We start from the raw sequence: 19,369 nt of genomic DNA on the forward strand, positions 1-19,369 counted from the left end.
CAATATGGAGCTTTAATCAACAGTTTGATTCTTGTATTTTGATGCAGTGCAGTGGCTGAGACACAATATATTTCAGGGAAAGATATGGTCAGTTAAATACAAAAACTGATACAGTGTTCCCAATTTACATTTTACAATGTTACAGTCCTTTGTGCCATTGCAGAGGAGAGACCCTCTGTAGATTCACACTTGTATCTCTAGTAATAGTGAGAGTGCTTGCTCAGCAATCCAGAAATCAATCGTATTGCATGAGTGAGCAGTGAGGTACACGCATGGGCTACAGATATTTTGTATAGTGATAAAGTAGCTGTTGTATGTGTCTGAACATCAGGTACAATGAATGTCCTTACATCTTTACTGACTAAGCAGTTTTTCAGACATTTCATAGATAGGACCCATAATGAAAAGAACCTTATATAAGAGCTGCATATATACAAGGTTTTAACTCTGAACACCTTACCAGTTCATCCACCGGGCCTGCATCACCTGAACCACAGCATTTACACACCTTATTAATATCTGTTTGTGGTGTGTTTCTTTCTTTCGTTCCTGTCCCCTTGGGAAGCCCTCATTAATTGTTTCATGCTATGACATTGATAACATGGCCTAATACACAAACGTGCTGCAAAAAACAGAAAAAAGAACCAAGTACAAAAGCAGATCCTGCACTAAATTTCTGTTGTTTTTTCATTCTGGTTGTGTTCTGTTCAACTTGCAGCGATTCTGTATTTGTTTGTATTTTCTCACTTTGCTGATTTCTTTTCTGAATGCTGTGCATATGTTGTCAAATTGATGAAGATGTTTCCTCCATTTGCTTGTGTCTTGTCTTTTTGCATGTGTTTTCTTAAGTTGTAGTGCATTGAGCTTTTAGGGCCACCATACCAATGAAGCTTTTTCATCATGCAGATTCTGAAAGGAGTTGCCTTACAGCATAAAGGTATGTCCGGGCAATCCCATTCTGTAAAAATTGAGGTTGATTAAACCTCTACTGTTATTTGTTGAAAAAACACCACACTACTGTAACACCATAATGTGCTTTTTCACAAATAAATAGTGCAGCAGCTTTCTAGAGGGTCGAATTCCGTTTCATTGAGTTGTCTTTTGGGGCACCTTGTGGGCGGTGCTGTGGGAGTGTGGAGTACCAGAGTCATTCAGGTGTTATATAACTGCAGTGAGAGCTGTGTCCACATTCTCGGCAGACTCATTCTCAATGGGTGCTGGGCTCTGCCAGGGTTGTCCCTTGTCACCGATTCTGTTTGTGATTTTCATTGACAGAATCTCAAGGCGCAGCTGGGGGAGGAGAATGTCTGGTTTGGGGACCTCAGGATTGCGTCTGTGCTTTTTGCAGATGATGTGGTTCTGTTGGCTTCAACACACTTTGACGTCCAGCAGGCACTAGGATGGTTTGCAGCCGAATGTGAAGTGGTCAGATGAGAGTCAGAACCCCCAAATCTGAGGCCATGGTGCTCTGCCGAAAAAAGGTGGACTGCTCCCTCTGGGTTGGGAGTGAGATGATGCCCCAAGTGGAGGAGTTCAAGTATCTCGGGGTCCTGTTCATGAGTGAGGCTAAGATGGAGCGTGAGGTTAACAGGTGAATTGGTGCAGCATCAGCAGTAAGGCGGGCATTATACTGGACTGTTGTGCTGAAGAAAGAGCTGAGCCAGAAGGCAAAGCTCTCAATTTACAGAGAGTCAAAAAAGTATCCCAGCACACACCAGGATTCACTGGAATACTTTTGTGACTTTCTGTAACTTGCCCTGCATCAGCTGGCACCTAGGAGAGAGGCACTGCTGTGCAAAGGGTATTTTCATCTTTTCTTCTTCCAATTGACCAGTCAACGTCCCAACCCTAACCTATGGTAACGAGCTTTGGGTAGTGACTGAAAGAATGAGATCGCAGATGCTAGCAGCCAAAATGAGTTTCCTCCAGAGAGTGTCTGGGCTCAGCCTTAGAGATTGGGTGAGGAGCTCAGACATCCGGGGAGACTAGAGCTGCTCCTTTGCATCGAAAGCCAGCTAAGGTGGTTTGGGCACCTGGTTAGGATGCCTCCTGGACGCCTCCCTCTGGAGGTGTTCCAGGCACGTCCAACTAGTAGGAGACCCCGGGGCAGATCCGGAACATGCTGGAGGGATTACATATCTCTTTTAGCCTGGGAACGCCTTGGGATCCCTCAGGAGGAGCTGGAGGGCATTGCCAGGGCGAAGGATGTCTAAGGTACCTTACTCAGTCCAATACCACCGCAACCCAGTCCAAGATAAGCGGTGGGAAATGGATGGCTGGATGGATGAGTTGAGTCAAAAAAAACGCTACAATTATTAAAGCTGCTAATTGAGCATTTCTGACCTTGGTGACTATCAGTGTTTGTGTTAAAAAAAAAAAACAACACAAACTGCACCAATTTTCAAGAACTTACTGCATTACAATAATTTGAGAGATGTAATCAGATAAACATTTTACACACAGTGGCTTTAAAGACAAACATTAGAACTCAGTTTTATAAAGAAAAGCAATTCATTCAATATATATAACATCTATATGTGTTATCTGATTTAGCTACTTTTATTTTTGATAACTTACAGCAAATAATAACTGAACTTTCTCTTTTTCCTTGGCTTGATCAGGTTGTCACGTATAAATGTGTTTATAAAGGTCAGCACCAAGAGTTTTCATAGATTCATGATGCTTCAGCAGCATATACTGTAGCCCATCTTTGCTTCTCAAGCTATATACTATGATTGATGTCATTTGGTGCCATCAGTGACAGCTTAATTTGGTGCAGAGTATGGGCATGCTGAATGGAAAAAGCAACTTAAATGGAGCTAAATCCTTGACAAACAGATGTGAGCCAGATGTTACCGCCACAGAGACCCCCAAGATGGATTTAGCAGTCCACCAACTGTAGAGGCTGCATGATCTGGATGTGCATGTGTATAATCAAAGGAGAAACAGCACGTGTGGACCGTTGTTCCATCAAGCAAGATTAAGCCAGCGTTTTATCACGTCCACAGCATAAATGTATCTTAATATGTACAGTAGACTCATGTAGTATAATATGGTATCTTTCTCTGTGTATTTATCTGGAATCTCACAGGAGAGAAAAGTGATGGAATATGAAAATCCCCGATCAGTGTCAACGGTGACCTGACAGCTATAACATGACACTCCATGTCATAAATGTCATGCCATGACTGACGCTGATAAAGGCTTTTCACGTTTCATTATCACTGAGCTTTTTGATCATTAACAGCAGACAGATGGAGTCAGTGAAGCTTTATTTGGAATCAGATATGCATAACAATTAAGAAAAAAGGAAATAGTGGCCCAGACATTGGTTATTGAAATTTAATATTAAATAAAAATAAAAGATAAATATAATAAAAATAAATAAATATATAAATAAAAAAACAAAAAAACATAACGTAGTGAGAGTGCACTGCTTCCAAAGAGGGAAGGGCGATGCTAAAATTAATCAGAATATAGCCATAATATACATAAATATGTATAATACATGAATATATACATATCCAAAAAAATCAATTTAACAATAACTCATCTGGATTACATAAAAAGACATAAATGATCACATAGTACCATAAACAGAAGTCATTATTTATATGAGCATTATTTATTGCTTCAGATATTTGCATTTAAAGAACAGCCTGTACCTAAAATGCACTTAAATGTTACAATACAATACAACTGGTGTGCTCCATTAATGTATTAAATAGTGACAGGCCACACAGAAGGCATAAAGTCACATGGATAGATCACGTTCATATTTAAACTCATCCTTCAGCCAAAGAGACAAGAGGCTAAAAATGTCATTTTCAGTTTGAGAGAACTGTTAAGACTGCAAACCTACTGTAATAGTGCATGCAGCCTTCGCAGTGGGTATCGAGTAAAAAGCTTGGCTTTATGTGGTCTTATAGTGACCTTAGTGCTATAATTTGGGATTTTTACATTGAATTAAAAATTCTACTTTTGGGGAAATACACTTATTCATTTTCTTGCTGAGAGTTAAATGATAAGATCAATACCACTCTTGTACTTGTACGCTAAGTATGAAGCTACAGCCAGAGGACAGTTAGCTTAGCTTAGCTTAGCTTAGCCTAGTTTAGTGTGACTATTTTTTACAGTAATCTGTACAAAAGCCGAAGAATTTTAAAAAGTTGTGGTTTTTAGGCAGGTTTATGTGCTGCATAAATTTACACACTCATAATTCAGACATTAAAGAAATTACCAAAGAAAAAAAGGCACACATAAAATGTATTGCACTAAGGATCTACAGTAGGGAGTGATTTCGGACACAGCCCAGGAAGTCAAAAGACTGTACAGAATAAGTAAACAACATACATCATGTTTGAAAGTGAGCTTTAGAGTTGCTGGCTGGCAGATATCTTTACGTGCAGCTAGTTTCCCATCTTTACTTTAGGCTACCTAAGCTAACGTTCCCCTTGTTGTAGCTTCGTGTTTAGCGTACAGACTCGAGTGGTACAGCTCTTCTCATCTAGCTGAGTCTCAGCAACAAAGCAGATAAGTGTATTTCCCAAATGAACTATTCCTTTAAGATAACACTCAGGTTTTTAATGAGAAATTAATTTTAATAATTCATCTCACATTTTGAAACCCTAAAAACTGCAAATGCAACATGATTTAAAAATGCTAATGGTCAAAATGCAATAACCTGGTCATTGTGACTTTTTGCCTCTTTGATAAGCCTGATAACTTGATAAGCTCAAGTCAGTCTCTTAACTACAGCAGTTACTTTAAATCATGACAAAAAGTGATCCTGCTCCAAGCATCCAAATGTTTATCAAGAACTTTTGCAAGTTGTCATCAAAGCTTATTGAAACGACAAACTTATCTAAATAACAAAATGTTAAAAAAAGCATCATATATTCTGTCAAAATTGCTAAAGCTCAAGCTATTCTGTTCATTTCCCAATATCCAGTCAATGAAGCACTAGACTAGAGTAACACTGTGTTGCTGTATATGCATAACATAGAAGCTAACCTTACTGGCTTAGTGGTGCTTGTCTAAAAGCAGGGCATATATACATGTTTCTTAAACTATGACCATACATACATACATACATACATACTTACATACAGGATTTTCAACATGGTAACCTGGAAACAGAAGCTGCCACTATCACTTTAGCTTGAAATCTGTCCCCGTTTAACCTTTACATAAACAGAAAAACAATATTTATGGAAAACTGGCCATTCTAAATTGAGACAAAAGTAGCAAAACTGAAAAAAAAAGTCAACTGTTCAATGAAAGTTGTAAAACTGGTCTCTGAAAATAGTAATTGCAAGAGATTTCAGTGCATTCATAATGAGTTATCACACTCTGAAGGCATCACATTTAGCATGGCTATTCATCTGCTTTTAACAAGGAAGCAAAGTTCCATGTGCCTGGGCCCAGCCTCGCATATCTGGACCTCCAGCCCATTTGTACAAAGTAAGAGTTACAAAGATAAAAGCCGGTTTTGAGTAATAACACAGTAAAAATGTTTTGCATAGCATTTGGCCTTGCTGTACACCACCTACTGTAGACTCAAGGAGAAAATATAAATGCCAAATGCTAAAATGATTTAATTTGGCAGAAACTAATGAGTGACTGGAGTTCTAAAATGAGACAAATTAAACTGCCTTTTGAGGAAAAGTCACATATCATACATGTACAAACTCAAGGCAAACATGGCAACATTTTCCTGAAGCAACACACATGCAATGTAATCAATGACCTAAAAAAACACATCTGTGATACAAGGACTAAGTGCTTGGCATTGTTTTTGATTGCGTTCCAGTTATCAAATCCTGAAGTGGTTGTCAGGAGGATGAATCACCCTCATCGTGGAGCTTACACAGCTCCTTTGATTACTGGTTCCCTATTCAGATATGTGGCCCAGTACACCAGGTTGAAGGTCCCAAACAGCACTGGGAACACTATCCTGGACATCTTGTCAATCTTGCTCACGCTGTTGTAAGTCTTTTTGGGATCTGGGGCCTTGGTTTCAGAGGGCTTGAGCTGAACAGCCGTGCTATTTGAAATGGTAGAGATGGAGGCGTCCTTCGTAATGTTGGTTGTGTAATTCACACCAGCTGAACAGGTGTTGTTTGGCTTTTTAGAAAGAGCCAGAGGGTCCTTCTTCTGTGGGGAAAAAGGAATACACAAACTTCTGAATACAAAAGGTCCTGCACATGCATAATAAAACAGGTATTTAATAAAATACGTAAACACTTACACAACATCTACAAAAGAGAAAAAAGAAATGGCACAGGGTCATGGTGTTAGCAAACCAGAATGTGAATTATTGATCCACTGCTTTTGAACGTTTTGCCTAATTCATCTCTTACTTTATTATTATGTGTGACATGGACTTTTTTTCACACCTCCTCCTTCCTTTACTTCCCACACTACCACTATTATACAAAAAACAAAGTAACATGGAGAAGAAAAGAAGAACAGAGTAGAAAGGAGGGAGGGAAAGTGGAGTCTACTGGGGACGTCTACTACTGACATAGCAGTATTATCTGAAGCCACAGTGACGTTAACTAGTTACATTACAATATATTGTTGTTGTGTCTAACCAAGTCTCGCTCAAGGAAAAGTCTTGTTCTGAAATCTTTGGAGAGTTGAGTAGTTGCAGGAAGGCAACTGAATCATCAGCTAAATATTCAGCCATGACTTGAAAATCTTTTAGATAACACTAAGCTACGCTTCCTGTACTCCAATACAACAAACTCTTCCTGGCACTCCTCTCTCCAACTCTCACTCATGTCTCCATCGTTGTCTTCCTGCAACAACTCAACTCTCACAAGATTTCAGAGTAATACTTCTTCTTGAGCAAGACTTGGTTAGACACAATAACAAACAGACCGGGTCAAGCAAAAGGTAAAGAAAAAAGTTTTATTTCTCTGTAGGGTCCTTTCTATAATGTTGTCAGACACTTAATAACAATCTCACTCTGTCAGTGTCAAAAACAAGCACTTTTAGTGGACGTACATTGACAGGGCGCAATTGCCCCAAAGGATTACATTACAGCCTATTTCACGGCTGCCGGTTGCAGTGCTCTTGCTCAATACTGGACCAATTTCAAAAATTGTTGACCCCATTAGTCACAAGTTTTTAGACACAAAAAGATGGGAGAATATGGTCTAAGTTGAAAAATCCCAAAGTTTCCCTTTAAGGGTATAAGTGGCAGCAAATATTGCACTTATCAATACCTTGCAAATGCTTTATCCTTCTTCTGCTACCCACTGCTACCAACCTATGGACAATACTTGACTGCCAAATAGAAACGCATCAGTCACCCCCTCCATACAAAGGTGAAAAATACAGCAAACCAGCTACTATTGTTGGGAATGTATTCATTCTCTATCCTCCAGTACTTAACCATAAAAAAAAGTCGTAGCCCCAAAATAAATTGTTAAACTTGTGGGAACAAGCTTTTCATTCCCCACAACTACCAGGTTTGGTCCTCACAATGTGATAACAACAAGAACATACACACACTTACCTTGGGTTGTTGGGCCTCCATTGCCTTTTTTCCATCCCAGGCCCAGCTCCTCTTGGTGAAGTAGTTAACTGTAGCGAATTCAATGAGGGCAGAGAAGACAAAGGCATAGCACACTGCAATGAACCAGTCCATGGCAGTAGCGTAAGCAACTTTAGGCAGTGAGTTTCGAGCGCTAATGCTGAGAGTGGTCATGGTCAGGACTGTGGTCACACCTGGTGGTGGAGAAAACTGAGTCAGTTTTACTAACCAGACATAATATTCTTTTTATGCAAGCAGTAATGGCTCTTTAAAAATTTAATTTCAACTGTCACTTCAATCATGGGGCATTTCCAAAGTTATACTACGGGCTCATGTGTCTGTGGTTTCCAAACTCACCAAAGACAGTTCGTGCTGGCACAGACTCCCGGTTGAGCCAAAATGAAACCTGGGACAGGATTACAGTCATGAAGCAAGGCATGTAGGTCTGGATGACAAAGTAGCCGATCTTCCTCTTCAGATAAAAGTGAGCCATCATCACGGTGTATTGACCTGTGGAAAACAGCATAGCAGAAGAGGAGGTGTTATATGGTATGTTGAGAAAAACAACATACAGAAACACTGAAGGAGAAGGAATGACACATATAACAGAAGGTGGTTGAGTGTATGATTTGACACAAAATTACCCAGAAAAGTATGTAAGAAGTAGCAGTATAACAGCTTACAGTACTTAGTACACAAGCCTAGAGCTGCAATGATTAGTCAATTAATTGATTAGTTGATCAGCAGAAAATTAAATAATCAAATATTTTGATAATCGATTAATCATTTCAGTTATTTTTCAAGCAAAAATGCCAAACATTGTCTGATTTCATCCTCTCAAATGAGAGGATTTGATGACTTTATTTTTCATATTTGAAGTAAACTGAATATCAAGCTAATTTAAGACGTCACAGTGGGTTCTGAGAAGTTGTGATGGGCTTTGTTTCAGTTTTTTTAAAACATTTTATAGACTAGACAATCGAGAAAATAACGGGCAGTTAAATTGATAGCGAAAATAATTGTTGTAGTTGCAGGCATAGAGATATTTAGGGAAAGTGTCTATTTGAAATGCAGTTTCATTTGGAAACAATATTGTCACAACAAAATGAATCCATTATAAGCACCTAGTGATACCTTTTGTTTTGCCCAGTTCTTTCATGAAACCCTATCAAACATCAATATGATCAGTCTGGTCCTGAACTCACTGTCTCTGATCTGAAGTCCCCTCCTACACACAGACCTTATGTGACCATTAACATGATAAATCCCAAACTGAATTAACCTTTCTGTTTAGCAACTGTGATGACACCTATACAGCCATCATATCCACCTCACAGAGTCACAATACCTGTTGACCTTGGGCTAACAAGCAATTAATTACATGCACTCACTTTTTTTTCTGACCACATGAAGGCGGAACAGCTGTTGTAAACACAACATTGATGTACTATCACCTTATAAGGTTCTTATGTGTTGGCAAACCTATTGCCTATTTACAGTACACACCCAGCAAACATGGAGCAACATTAGAGTCATGTCTTTAGCCTGATGAATGTATTAAATTAATTTTGCTTTAAGGTCTCTTAAAATTTTGACTGACTGCTGAGGGAAATATTTGGATCAGCCAGATGCTCCTCTCTCTTTACCAGCTAGTCGGTAACTTTGTCTGCTGTTTGGGTCTGGGCAGGTATTGTTATCAAAGCTGAAAACTCTCTGAAAACTGACTGAAACACCTACCTGCTGCGTCTGGAAACAATGCTGAAGAGGATGGTGAGACTGAAGCAAAACAGTAAAGTTGAGGGCTGTGAAACCAAAACAATTAGCTGAAAGATGCTAAAATGCTCCTAGAGCTGAGGGGAACTGCAGAGTCAGGTGATAATTCTTGGTTGGTTCATCACTATGACTAAACCCTTTCATATGAAACATACTGTAGTCATTTGATGACTAAATATAAATACTATTGATTCATGCAAATATTGATTTGTGCAGCTTTAACTAAGCTAGATGGGTAATTACAAGAAAACAAGAAAAAAAAAAAGTACTATGACACTAGTGCAACATAAATAGCTTTCAACTGGACTTAAGTCCTCCTCAGTAGCCAAAACTGCACATTTAACAAATTACAAATTAAAAAGCCAACAAACTCTGCTGAAAACAACAAGAGATTTTATTTGATGAGGTAATAAACTCACTAAAAAACATTCCTTACTGGTGCATCTCTATTTTTTGTCATCAAGAATAATGTTTTACTCATACTATCACTATAAATCCACCTGTATGGTTTACAACCCTCTCTAGTTTCATTTGGACTATATAACAGACTGTGAATAATGTCAGATGTGTGAGTTTGTCTCCTGCTTTTTCTCATTTTAGATTGCGACTGTTCATCCCAAAGAGGAACACTGGTGGTGCATGTTGATGACAAAGGTAACTTTGTTAGTGTTTGTGTTCATTTAATTTGTTATCATTTCTCATCTTAAAATGTTTAGGAGGGGGATTGCTCTCTGAGACCATTCTTAAAATCTTTATTTTTTTTTTTAAATAACATGACTTGTTCTTGCTGTCATTAAAAATCTATGCTTTGTGCTGCGTTGTTTTCATTTCCTTCAATCTGTGAGTGTTGTGCCATCCTTTGAGGCTGTAACTGTGATTAAATAAACTTTACAACCTCCAGGACAGACTACTCCTCCAAATGTGAAACCATGAGCAAAATTATTGAAAAACAGGTTGGTGGGGAAATCATCATATCCTGTTAACCAACTGAAGATTGCATTTGAAGGATTTTTTTTTTCTCAAAAATCCTGTCGAGCCATGGAGTCTGATAAACTATAGAAAATCCACAGATGACTGCTGCTTTCTCCTGGCAAAATCGGATTTTTCTGTCTCACTAATCCCTTGTCACAATCTGCATCCTGTATATCTCTCTCGCTCTCTCTCTCGCTCTCCCTCTGTCTCTATCTCTCTTTCTATGTGTGTGAGTGTGTATGTGTGTGTGTGTGTGTGTGTGTGTGTGTGTCTCAGGGCAACAGACAGTCCATCCCATTCTGTCAGGCCAGGCCACACTTGATTGGGGACATACATCCTTGCCTGAGCTAGAACACTAAAACAGACCTGGATCAGCGGTGATTACAAGCAGGTGCACAGATGACTGAGGTAGAGGGGGGTTGAGAGAGGGACTGGAGGAAAGTTTGGATGGTTTGTGCGATGCAGCAACAAGCATCATGTCCTTAATGAAAAGGGCACCAGTGTTGCCTTCGCTCCGAGGACTACTAGCCAGCAGCCCTGCTCTGTGGTGGCATGACTGGGCGAACCCCACTCAGATCTGACTGCCTCTTGGGCTTGGAAGTTGATGGAAATCTCCGTGGAGTGAAAATGCGGTTGTGGTGGATTTTACTGTTTGGTTTTTGGAGCGTCTGTGGGGAACTGCCATTCATAGCAGAGAACAACGCAGCTATGTTGGTCAACTGGTGAGTACAGTTCAATACGCACTTGTAGAGTTAAACCATCTGTTGAGCTTTGCCGCTTTCAGATTGTGATCTGAAAGCGCTGATGTGTGTGTAATGTAATGAAATGACAAAGGTTTGCCGATCATCTCCATTCAATTCCTGGGTCTATATTTTCATCCTCTTCGGCTTAACCTGTGAGGTCAAAGGTCATCTCAGCACAGTGTTACCATTTGCTGAGCTATTCTTGGCTTGTTAAAGAGGGCTTGTACCTCAGATTAGCAGCGCTAATTAAGGCCATGTGGGCTCTGTGAGTCTTCCTTCATAAACTGGTCTAAGCAGTGCAGGGTGGGGAGAGAGTCACGCACAGAAAAATATAGCAACTTGTCTGTTAACCTGAACTTGTTGAGCGTTTCCGTTGGGGGGGGGGGGCAGCTTGATGGCAGGGTCTTCCACTAGCAGCACGGCAGGATTTTCTCCTGCGCTTAAAAAGCACCGTGGCATACTTAGTGGTGAATGTTTAGTTCTCTTACATTATCCAGTGTAAACACCAACATCCCCCGGCAGATACAGGATAAAGCAACTATCTCTGTATACATTACAGATATAGGAACGCCTCCCCTGTAATAAACTTACTACCGACAAGCAGCAGAAATGTATTATCATACTTCTTTACATAACAGAATTAAGCAGATGCCACTCGGACCCCCCACGTGTCACTGCCGCCGCAGCCAATCGCTGAGCTGTGACGTCACTCAGTAAAAGCACAACTGATGGGCCTGCATACGGATTAACCCTACAGACCCAGTGGCTCAGACCACGGATAAGTGATTTTTTTTTTTTGCCCCCCCCCCCACCCCCTCTCTCTTCTCTTGGCAGCCCCAGAGACAGCTGGCTATGTGTGGGAGGCATTCTCAAATCCTTGTGATTCATTCATTGTCTCTATCCAGCTTGATTTGAAAACATTTTCTTCTCACAACATCTTTGGATGGCACACACTGTAATAACGCAGAGCTGAATAATAGGGTTGAAGCCGGAGCTTAAAGTCCCTGCTCCCGCCTGAAGCTACTGTATGACTGGTGTTGTAAGGGAGGAAATAACTGAGTGATAAAAGAAAATGGAGGGGACGGAGCTACATGAATTCCGGCTAAGATGTAGATGATTGTGTGTAATACTGTGAAAGAGGTCATCTGTAATCCGAGGCCTCGTTGTCCCTGATAGGGGGTGAAGTTTACTCTCGCTTCACTTTACCTCGGCTGGTGTAAATGTCCTCTGTCCCTGCCGTCTGACCTATCAGGTGATACTGATTGAGCCGCGAGCCTTCCTCTGCCACCACCACTGACTTGGCCGCTCCCTGAGTCCATGTGTAGACCACCTCCGAGACTGGATACGCATCTAAGAACACAAGACAGGAAGACATACAAACTTTATTTTTGCATCATCAAGAAATTCAATTTTTACAATAAGCACTCTGTTACAAATATGACTTTGTTTAAATTTTAAATTCAACTGTTTTGCTTGTGATATCAGGAGGTACCCCACAGACCTGCAGGTCAATACGGCTGCATTAATCTCTATGGACTCAACTGATTTAAAGCCAAACAAAGAGAAAACATAACAAAGAAGTTCATATCATACTTTATACACTAGTGTGTTACAGACGCTAGTGTAAAAATATAATTGGAGATTCACAAACATCAACATTCTCAGCACTCAGCTTTTGACAATATGCCACTGTCAAAATAGTGGACCTTGTTTTTAAATTCTTCTAGAGGGTTGCACTACACTATGTTGCACGTCTTACCGATAGTACCTGATCTGTTTCATCAGGTCATTCAGATACTGATCTGGATCAGTGGATTACTAATTAGTACATCAAGTGCCACCTATAATGAAATGTACCATTCATGATAAATATTATAATATAAATAAAGCACTTTCCTTAACTATTCTCGAAAAATTTACAGATATGGGATATAAGAGCAGCAGTGGCTCAGGTGGTAGAGAGGGCCTGCTGTTAATTTTCAGGTTGGTGGTTTGATTCCTCCACCCTACTACTTCATGTCAAAGTGCTTTTGAGGAAGTCACAGAACTGTAAATCGTTCATGATGTGTGTAGGGAAAAATTCTGAGGCTCTTTGGACAAGAGCATTTGCTGGCTGAATGTTATTAAAGTAATGTAACTTTATGTGGTGGATCAAAGCAAAACCACTGGATCATTTCTTGATTTCAAACAGGCTCCTAAAAGCAGGTGCATACACGCAAGCCTTTACACAGTGGCTGAAACTAAAAATGCCCCGTCAGCCCTCCACCCTCAGTGCATATTCAGTGCATTATACTCACGTTCTCTATGAGCTTTTGTTTTTACTTTTCCTCAAGTAAAGATGAGTTTGATAAATTAAATGTTACATGAATGCTATTACACAAGAGACATGTTTCAAGTCATTTCAGTTTTTTCTTCTCTCCCTGAACTCTGACAACACAGAAATCCTTACATGCACACACTGTTAAGCTGCACATTGTTCATTTATTTTACCAACCTTTCCTTTTTAAAAACCTAACAGGCCACTTTATTCCTCTGAACTACACCATCCATTTTGATTGCAATGAAGGAATATGTCATCCAATCTTTATGAATTTTTTACTTGTTAGTAGGATACATATATTGCTGGGTTTGGTCTCTGTAGGGGGTTTGGTGATAAAAGATAAAGATAATGCCAGCATTATCCTTTAAGAACTGTTTTGCTGCTGTGTCCATATAGAATTTAGAGCAGGAACTGGTGTCTTAGACCTCCAAAATACCTTGCAGAATGCTTCATCAAATATTGTCCAGCAGTAGCAGGATCTGCCCGTTGATCGTAAATTGTTTACATGGTGCTGTCACTCTATTCTTCGGCTTCTCAGACGCTACTAGCTAAGAAATATGGCGTGGCTGTGATACAACACTTGACCTTTCACCCACTTTGCTTTATTACACAGAGATTAACTTGGTGTCACTGTTAAGAGCTCGTGTTTGGCTCTGATGTTGATGTAATCAGTTATGAGAGTATCACAATACACAGATGTTACTAATAGTATGATGTCAAGTGTGAGTGTTGACACAGTTTGACAGATTGCCTTGAAGGATTCTGCTGTAGGTTTGCTTACAGGGTTTGTCCATTTAGCTTTAAAGTTACTGTGAGTATGAAATGTAGATGATAGAAAGCCTCTTTTATCGGCTGATGTATTTCAAACACACTTGTCTTTCATTCACAAGTCCATTTAGAGAACAAGCGTGCCCTGCAAAATGCAAAAACACTCTCACTTGCTCATACTGTAGTTTTAAACCCACCCTTACTGTAGATGCACTAAATCTGTGTGTGTATCTTCTCTCTCTCTCTCTCTCTCTCTCTCTCTCTCTCTCTCTCAATCGTACTACAGTGCAGTGTCCAATCTAACAGTATTGCATTAATCCAGCAACTGTGGTGTTAGAAGACTTCACAGCAATTTAGATTGACCCCAGTCAACTAGTCTGTGGATTATCGTCTCAAAGACACTAAGCATTGTCTCAAACCAGTCTTTGTAGAACTGCGTTACATAAGCACACCCTCAACATTATTTTGTTCATAAATATACTTCACCTTCAGATTGTGTGAAATTAAATAAGAGATAACTAAAATCCTTAATATCATAATGACTTCATAATGGTCTTCACTCAAGAGAGCTTTATCTCAGGTCTGAGGTAAAAGCTAAATTATTTTTTTCATTGGTTTACAAGAATGTTGTGAAATCCTAAAATCAAAGTAAGCCAGTGTAATTAAAGAGTTGGAGTTATATACCAGTAGATGCTTAACATCTAAGAAGACTCTTTTAAGAGGAGCAGCATCTTGTAGGCAACACCACCCTTGTTTTTTATCATTAAGTTGAAGGAAATGCCCACTGTTTATTATATGGAAGTCTTTTATTGGATCAAGGTTGTTTGTATCAGCAGCTTTCATCAGCAGCTGTGTACCCTCGGCAATGAAAACCTTTGCATGTGAATTATGGGACCAAATGGGAATACATTGCGGACAGAGACTGAAACCGGGCCCAAAATGAATCCTTGAGGTACTCCACAGTTTTACTGTGCTGAGGACAATATGACAGCAGTCATTAGTGAGTGATTCTAGCTGGATCTCTACCTGTATGTTTATTAGTTGAAGTGTTATAATCAGCTTTATCAAAATCAACAGTAAGGTTAAACTAGAATATTTTGTTACTCTGAGTAAATCAGGTTTTACTTAACAATGGGAATCACATTGAAATTTCTTACATGAAACAGACATGCTGATACAGTAACAGGAACAGTAACAGTTACATTTACAGACTAGATTGTTGAATGAGGTTGGATATTTCTCTCAACATCTATGAAAACTGATGTCTTTTTTTCCATAAGAATACAGCTAATTTCCATTTTTGACATTATTTTAGATGAAATTATTTTGTAAGGTCAATGTTAGGGCTTGATGATTCTGTAAAAAATTCTCTAGTTGAGTCCATGGTCTGCTTGTTCTCTTACATATCATATTAAAACCATGATGTTCTTTATTGAACCTCTGGCCCAAACTGTTAGACGGGAAAGAGGTTTGGAGGGTATAACTATAGTGGGAGAAGAACACAAAGTCTGCCTGTATGCAGATGCTTTATTGGTGACACTACAAAAGCGAGGTTCAGGTGTAGCTTTGCTGATGAATATCTTAAAGATGTATGGGAGTACTTAATATTCACAAAACACAGGCCTTGACATTTAACTACACCCCTGCCCAAGAACTGGCAAGTAAGTATAATTTTAACTGGCATATATTCAGTACCTTGGGGTCTACTTACCAAAAGATATGTCCTGCCTGTATGCCATAAATTATAATCAGATTAACGAAAAAATATATAATGATATGGACAGGTGGGCCTTGCTCCCCCTTGATATAGGCAGCAGAGTAAGATCAATCAAGATGAATATTCTTCCCAAGTGATTGTATCTATTCACAGCTCTGCCAGTAGAGGTCCCTTTCAAACAGTTTAGAGAATGGGATAAACACATTTCTAGATTTATATGGAACAAAAAGAGACCTTGAGTAAAATACTCAACCCTGCAGCTGTCGAGGGAGGGGGGAGGTATGGCACTACTGTGCTTGAGGGATTATTATTTATCTGCTCAGTTAAGATCACTAGTACTTTGGTGTAATTCAACCTATGAAACTAAATGGAAAGACAGAATTTTCCTTTGTGGTTATACCAGTGCAGTCGGTTCTGGGTTGCCTCGACAGGGTGAAAGACATATTTCAATTACAGAATCAATGTGTCTGTCTTTCTATTAAGATGTGGCTAGGGGTGGATAAATTATTCCAGCTTTATAGAGAGGTAAAAGTACTAAGTTGGCCAGCCTACAATTCACACTTCACACCAGCATTGTCACATTGCAGGTACAGACAATGGACCCAACATGGCATTACTGCTCTCTGTAGAATTATATCAAACAGGGAACTTGATAGCTTCAAGATCCTATGCCAGTCATTTGAACTCAATAGACAGGATTTTTATAGGTTTTTACAAGTCCGCCATTATTTTTCTGAAGGAGATCAGAGATCAGAGGCCCCAACCCTTAAATTTTCTCAAAAATGATTCAGATTTTCATAGATGCTTATAAGAGTGACAGTAACAAAGAGGTTATAGGCAAAGTATACAAGACTATCACCTCAGTGAACAAAAACTCAACTGATTATGTAAGACAGTTCTGAGAAAAAGATGTGAGGGTGGAAATACCTGAGGTGTGGTTACATACCTGGAAAACTCAGTGTTCCACCACTAACTCACTGACCTGGAGTGATTTTTTTGGATGGAAGAGCTTGATTCAGTTCTTTTTAACACCAAAGCAGAAATCCAAGTTAACTAAGACCTAGCATTTTTGCTGGAGAGAGTGTGGATCAATGGAAGTGGACCATGCCCACATATTTTGGTTGTGTCCATGTATTCAACCTTTTTGGGAAAATCTGGGACTTTGAGTATCTAGGACCCTGGGCCTTAACGTTGACTTGTCATTTTTCTCTCTTAGAATTACCCCTGAAGCCTTATGTAAAGGTGATGTCTAACTCCTGAAGATTTTCTTGGTTGCATGTAAAAAAAACTGTCACCAGATGCTAGTTTTGGAGAAATCCCCCTACTGTGACCTTATCATAGGAACTGTCCATTGTCTACGCTCCATGGAAAAGATAACTCAGAAAAATACTGAAGGAAATGGGACTGTTACTCACAGGAAACAGACACTGATTATGATTTATTTTTTATTTTTAGTATTTTTATTTTTTTCTCTCTCTTATATTAGACATCAATGATGAAATCACTTTGTAATGAACTTTACCTGTCGACCTGTCTCTGATGTTTATTGATACCACGCAAGACCTCATGTTCTCTGCCCCATATGTTGGTATATCAAACTTTAAATGTTGTTAAAATAAAAAAGTAGAGTTAAAGAATACGTATTATGGATTCACTTTGCTCTGGTGGGCCACTGGCTATCTAAATAAACATTAAAATAAATACCAGTATATCTGATTCATATCCTGCCTCAGTAATGCTGTGAGTGCATGTGTCTGCAAGTGTTTGCAGAACAAGGAATGAAACAAGCTGGTTTTATATCATTTACACCCCCAGGTTATATTTGGGTTATGTATGTAGGTTTAGTATCTTGACAACATGACATGTTTAAGTCTGAAGTTCCAATGCTTTCAGCCCAGCGGGCTGTTTTAATCTTTTTTACTTATTTTCACACATTCATCCATCCAGCCACACACTGTAAACCATTTTCAATATGGAGTAGCACTTTTTGAGTTTAAGTTTAAGTTTGAGTTTTTGTTGAGATATTTCTGCCATTTAGCTGATCAAAGATGCCAAACAGAGATTTGGGTCTGTCCTTTTGGCTGCATTCATTTAATAACTCAGAAATTCTTAAAGTTTGATGTATGACAATTATCTGTTGGAGGAGCTAATCACAGTAGCAAGCTTTGCAATTTTACAAAACTTTTAAACCAATCCTGCACTTCTTCACTGTCCATCCATATATTTCCCAAATAATGCCTGAATACACACTTCCTGTCTCAAGCCTCACGCATGGCCCTTATGTGTTCGCAAGCATGAGCCCACCACCTGCTCCAAGAAGTATTGAGTGACTTTACATAATGCTGTGATCTACTTGATATAGTGATTCTTTGCAAGTAAACTGTACACTGGAAATATCATATGCTGTTTCCTATGATGTTGTCATAGACACTTAGGGACAGTCCCTAAAGGACTCACAGTCCTCAGCAGTTGTGGTTATTTACTATGATTCTAATATAAAGAAGTCTACCGTCATTGTGACCTTTAGTTGACAGGAATGCTTGTGATGACTGACACATTAGAAGAGTATTGTTAGAATATTGATCATTACAAATGATCCTGAAGTGAAATGAAAGAAGGACAGAACTGTAAAGATGTCAATCATATGTTTAAGTAATACAGTAAATACAGCAATAATATCTATACATATACAGTAAGTTTGAATGATGAACGCATCGAATTGGTCAAAATATTGGATCCTTTGTTTACTGGCAGTCAGTGCACATTGGTTTACAAGCCAAAGTGATTGTGGGTACTTGTGAATCTGCAGACACACAGCTTTTTTCCAGCTCCCTGCCTTATATCAAGTCTTTCTCATGCTGTGTGCCCTTTTGGTAATTCCCTCCATTCCCCCACAGGCTATTTCAAAGGACATCTTAGTGAATAGTTAAACCTGCCTCTGCACCAGCTGTTGGAAATAATGATATATGTCTTACACTCCCGCCTTCCTTTTCTGTCCATCATTAAGTGCAAAGATGTGTGGGCTCATAAAAATCTAAGAAAGCCGCAGAATGTGATCTAAAATAAAAAGGGAGCTATTAGACTTGAGTCAACAGACTGTCTGACAATGAGACAATTCTCTGTCTCATTTTGCTCTATATTTGCATTTCAGGTCATTTGCAGGTGCATGAGGAAGGCTTCTGCTATTCATTTGTGAGATGCAAGCTATTATTTCCAGCTATGAATGAGAGACTTGCAGGAACACAACATCTAAATTAGCATTTAATATGATGTATGACCCAAATATAATTAAGGTCAGAGCAGCCATAGAAAGGCTTACCAGTCCTACAAATAAATCAATAGGCTACAGAGGACCACCTTGTGAGATGTTTAAGCTGTTTTTACAGTAACAGAAATAAATTGTGAATAATAAATAAATAAAATGTAAATTTGCAACTGCCTAAGTATCTGTCAATACACAGAAGAAATAAGACACATTTGGTAGTAAGTGTATTTTAAATTCCAATCAATATATTATTAAAACAGAGAGAATT

At 39.1% G+C, this 19,369-nt stretch overlaps 2 protein-coding genes across 3 annotated transcripts in view; one reads left to right on the plus strand and one right to left on the minus strand.

Annotated features, from left to right (window-relative positions):
* Positions 1 to 2,862: 2,862 nt before the first annotated feature.
* Positions 2,863 to 19,369, minus strand: part of gabra5 (gamma-aminobutyric acid type A receptor subunit alpha5) — a 28,414-nt gene continuing 11,907 nt past the window's right edge. For both annotated transcript variants that reach the window (XM_067597752.1, XM_067597753.1), the window contains exons 7-10: positions 12,238 to 12,381; positions 7,901 to 8,053; positions 7,526 to 7,737; positions 2,863 to 6,156 (exon numbers count right to left, since the gene is read on the minus strand). In XM_067597752.1, coding sequence (XP_067453853.1) covers positions 5,866 to 6,156; positions 7,526 to 7,737; positions 7,901 to 8,053; positions 12,238 to 12,381 — 800 coding nt within the window. In that variant the 3' untranslated portion in view covers positions 2,863 to 5,865. The remainder of the gene's footprint in view (positions 6,157 to 7,525; positions 7,738 to 7,900; positions 8,054 to 12,237; positions 12,382 to 19,369) is intronic.
* gabrb3 (gamma-aminobutyric acid type A receptor subunit beta3) overlaps positions 5,912 to 19,369 on the plus strand; it is a 55,399-nt gene continuing 41,941 nt past the window's right edge. Inside the window, exons 1-2 of the mRNA XM_067597749.1 lie at positions 5,912 to 5,988; positions 9,917 to 11,010. Of these exons, the coding sequence (XP_067453850.1) occupies positions 10,841 to 11,010 (170 nt within the window). The 5' untranslated portion in view covers positions 5,912 to 5,988; positions 9,917 to 10,840. The remainder of the gene's footprint in view (positions 5,989 to 9,916; positions 11,011 to 19,369) is intronic.

Source organism: Thunnus thynnus, chromosome 8 (assembly GCF_963924715.1).
Source record: "Thunnus thynnus chromosome 8, fThuThy2.1, whole genome shotgun sequence".
Lineage (NCBI taxonomy): Eukaryota > Metazoa > Chordata > Actinopteri > Scombriformes > Scombridae > Thunnus > Thunnus thynnus.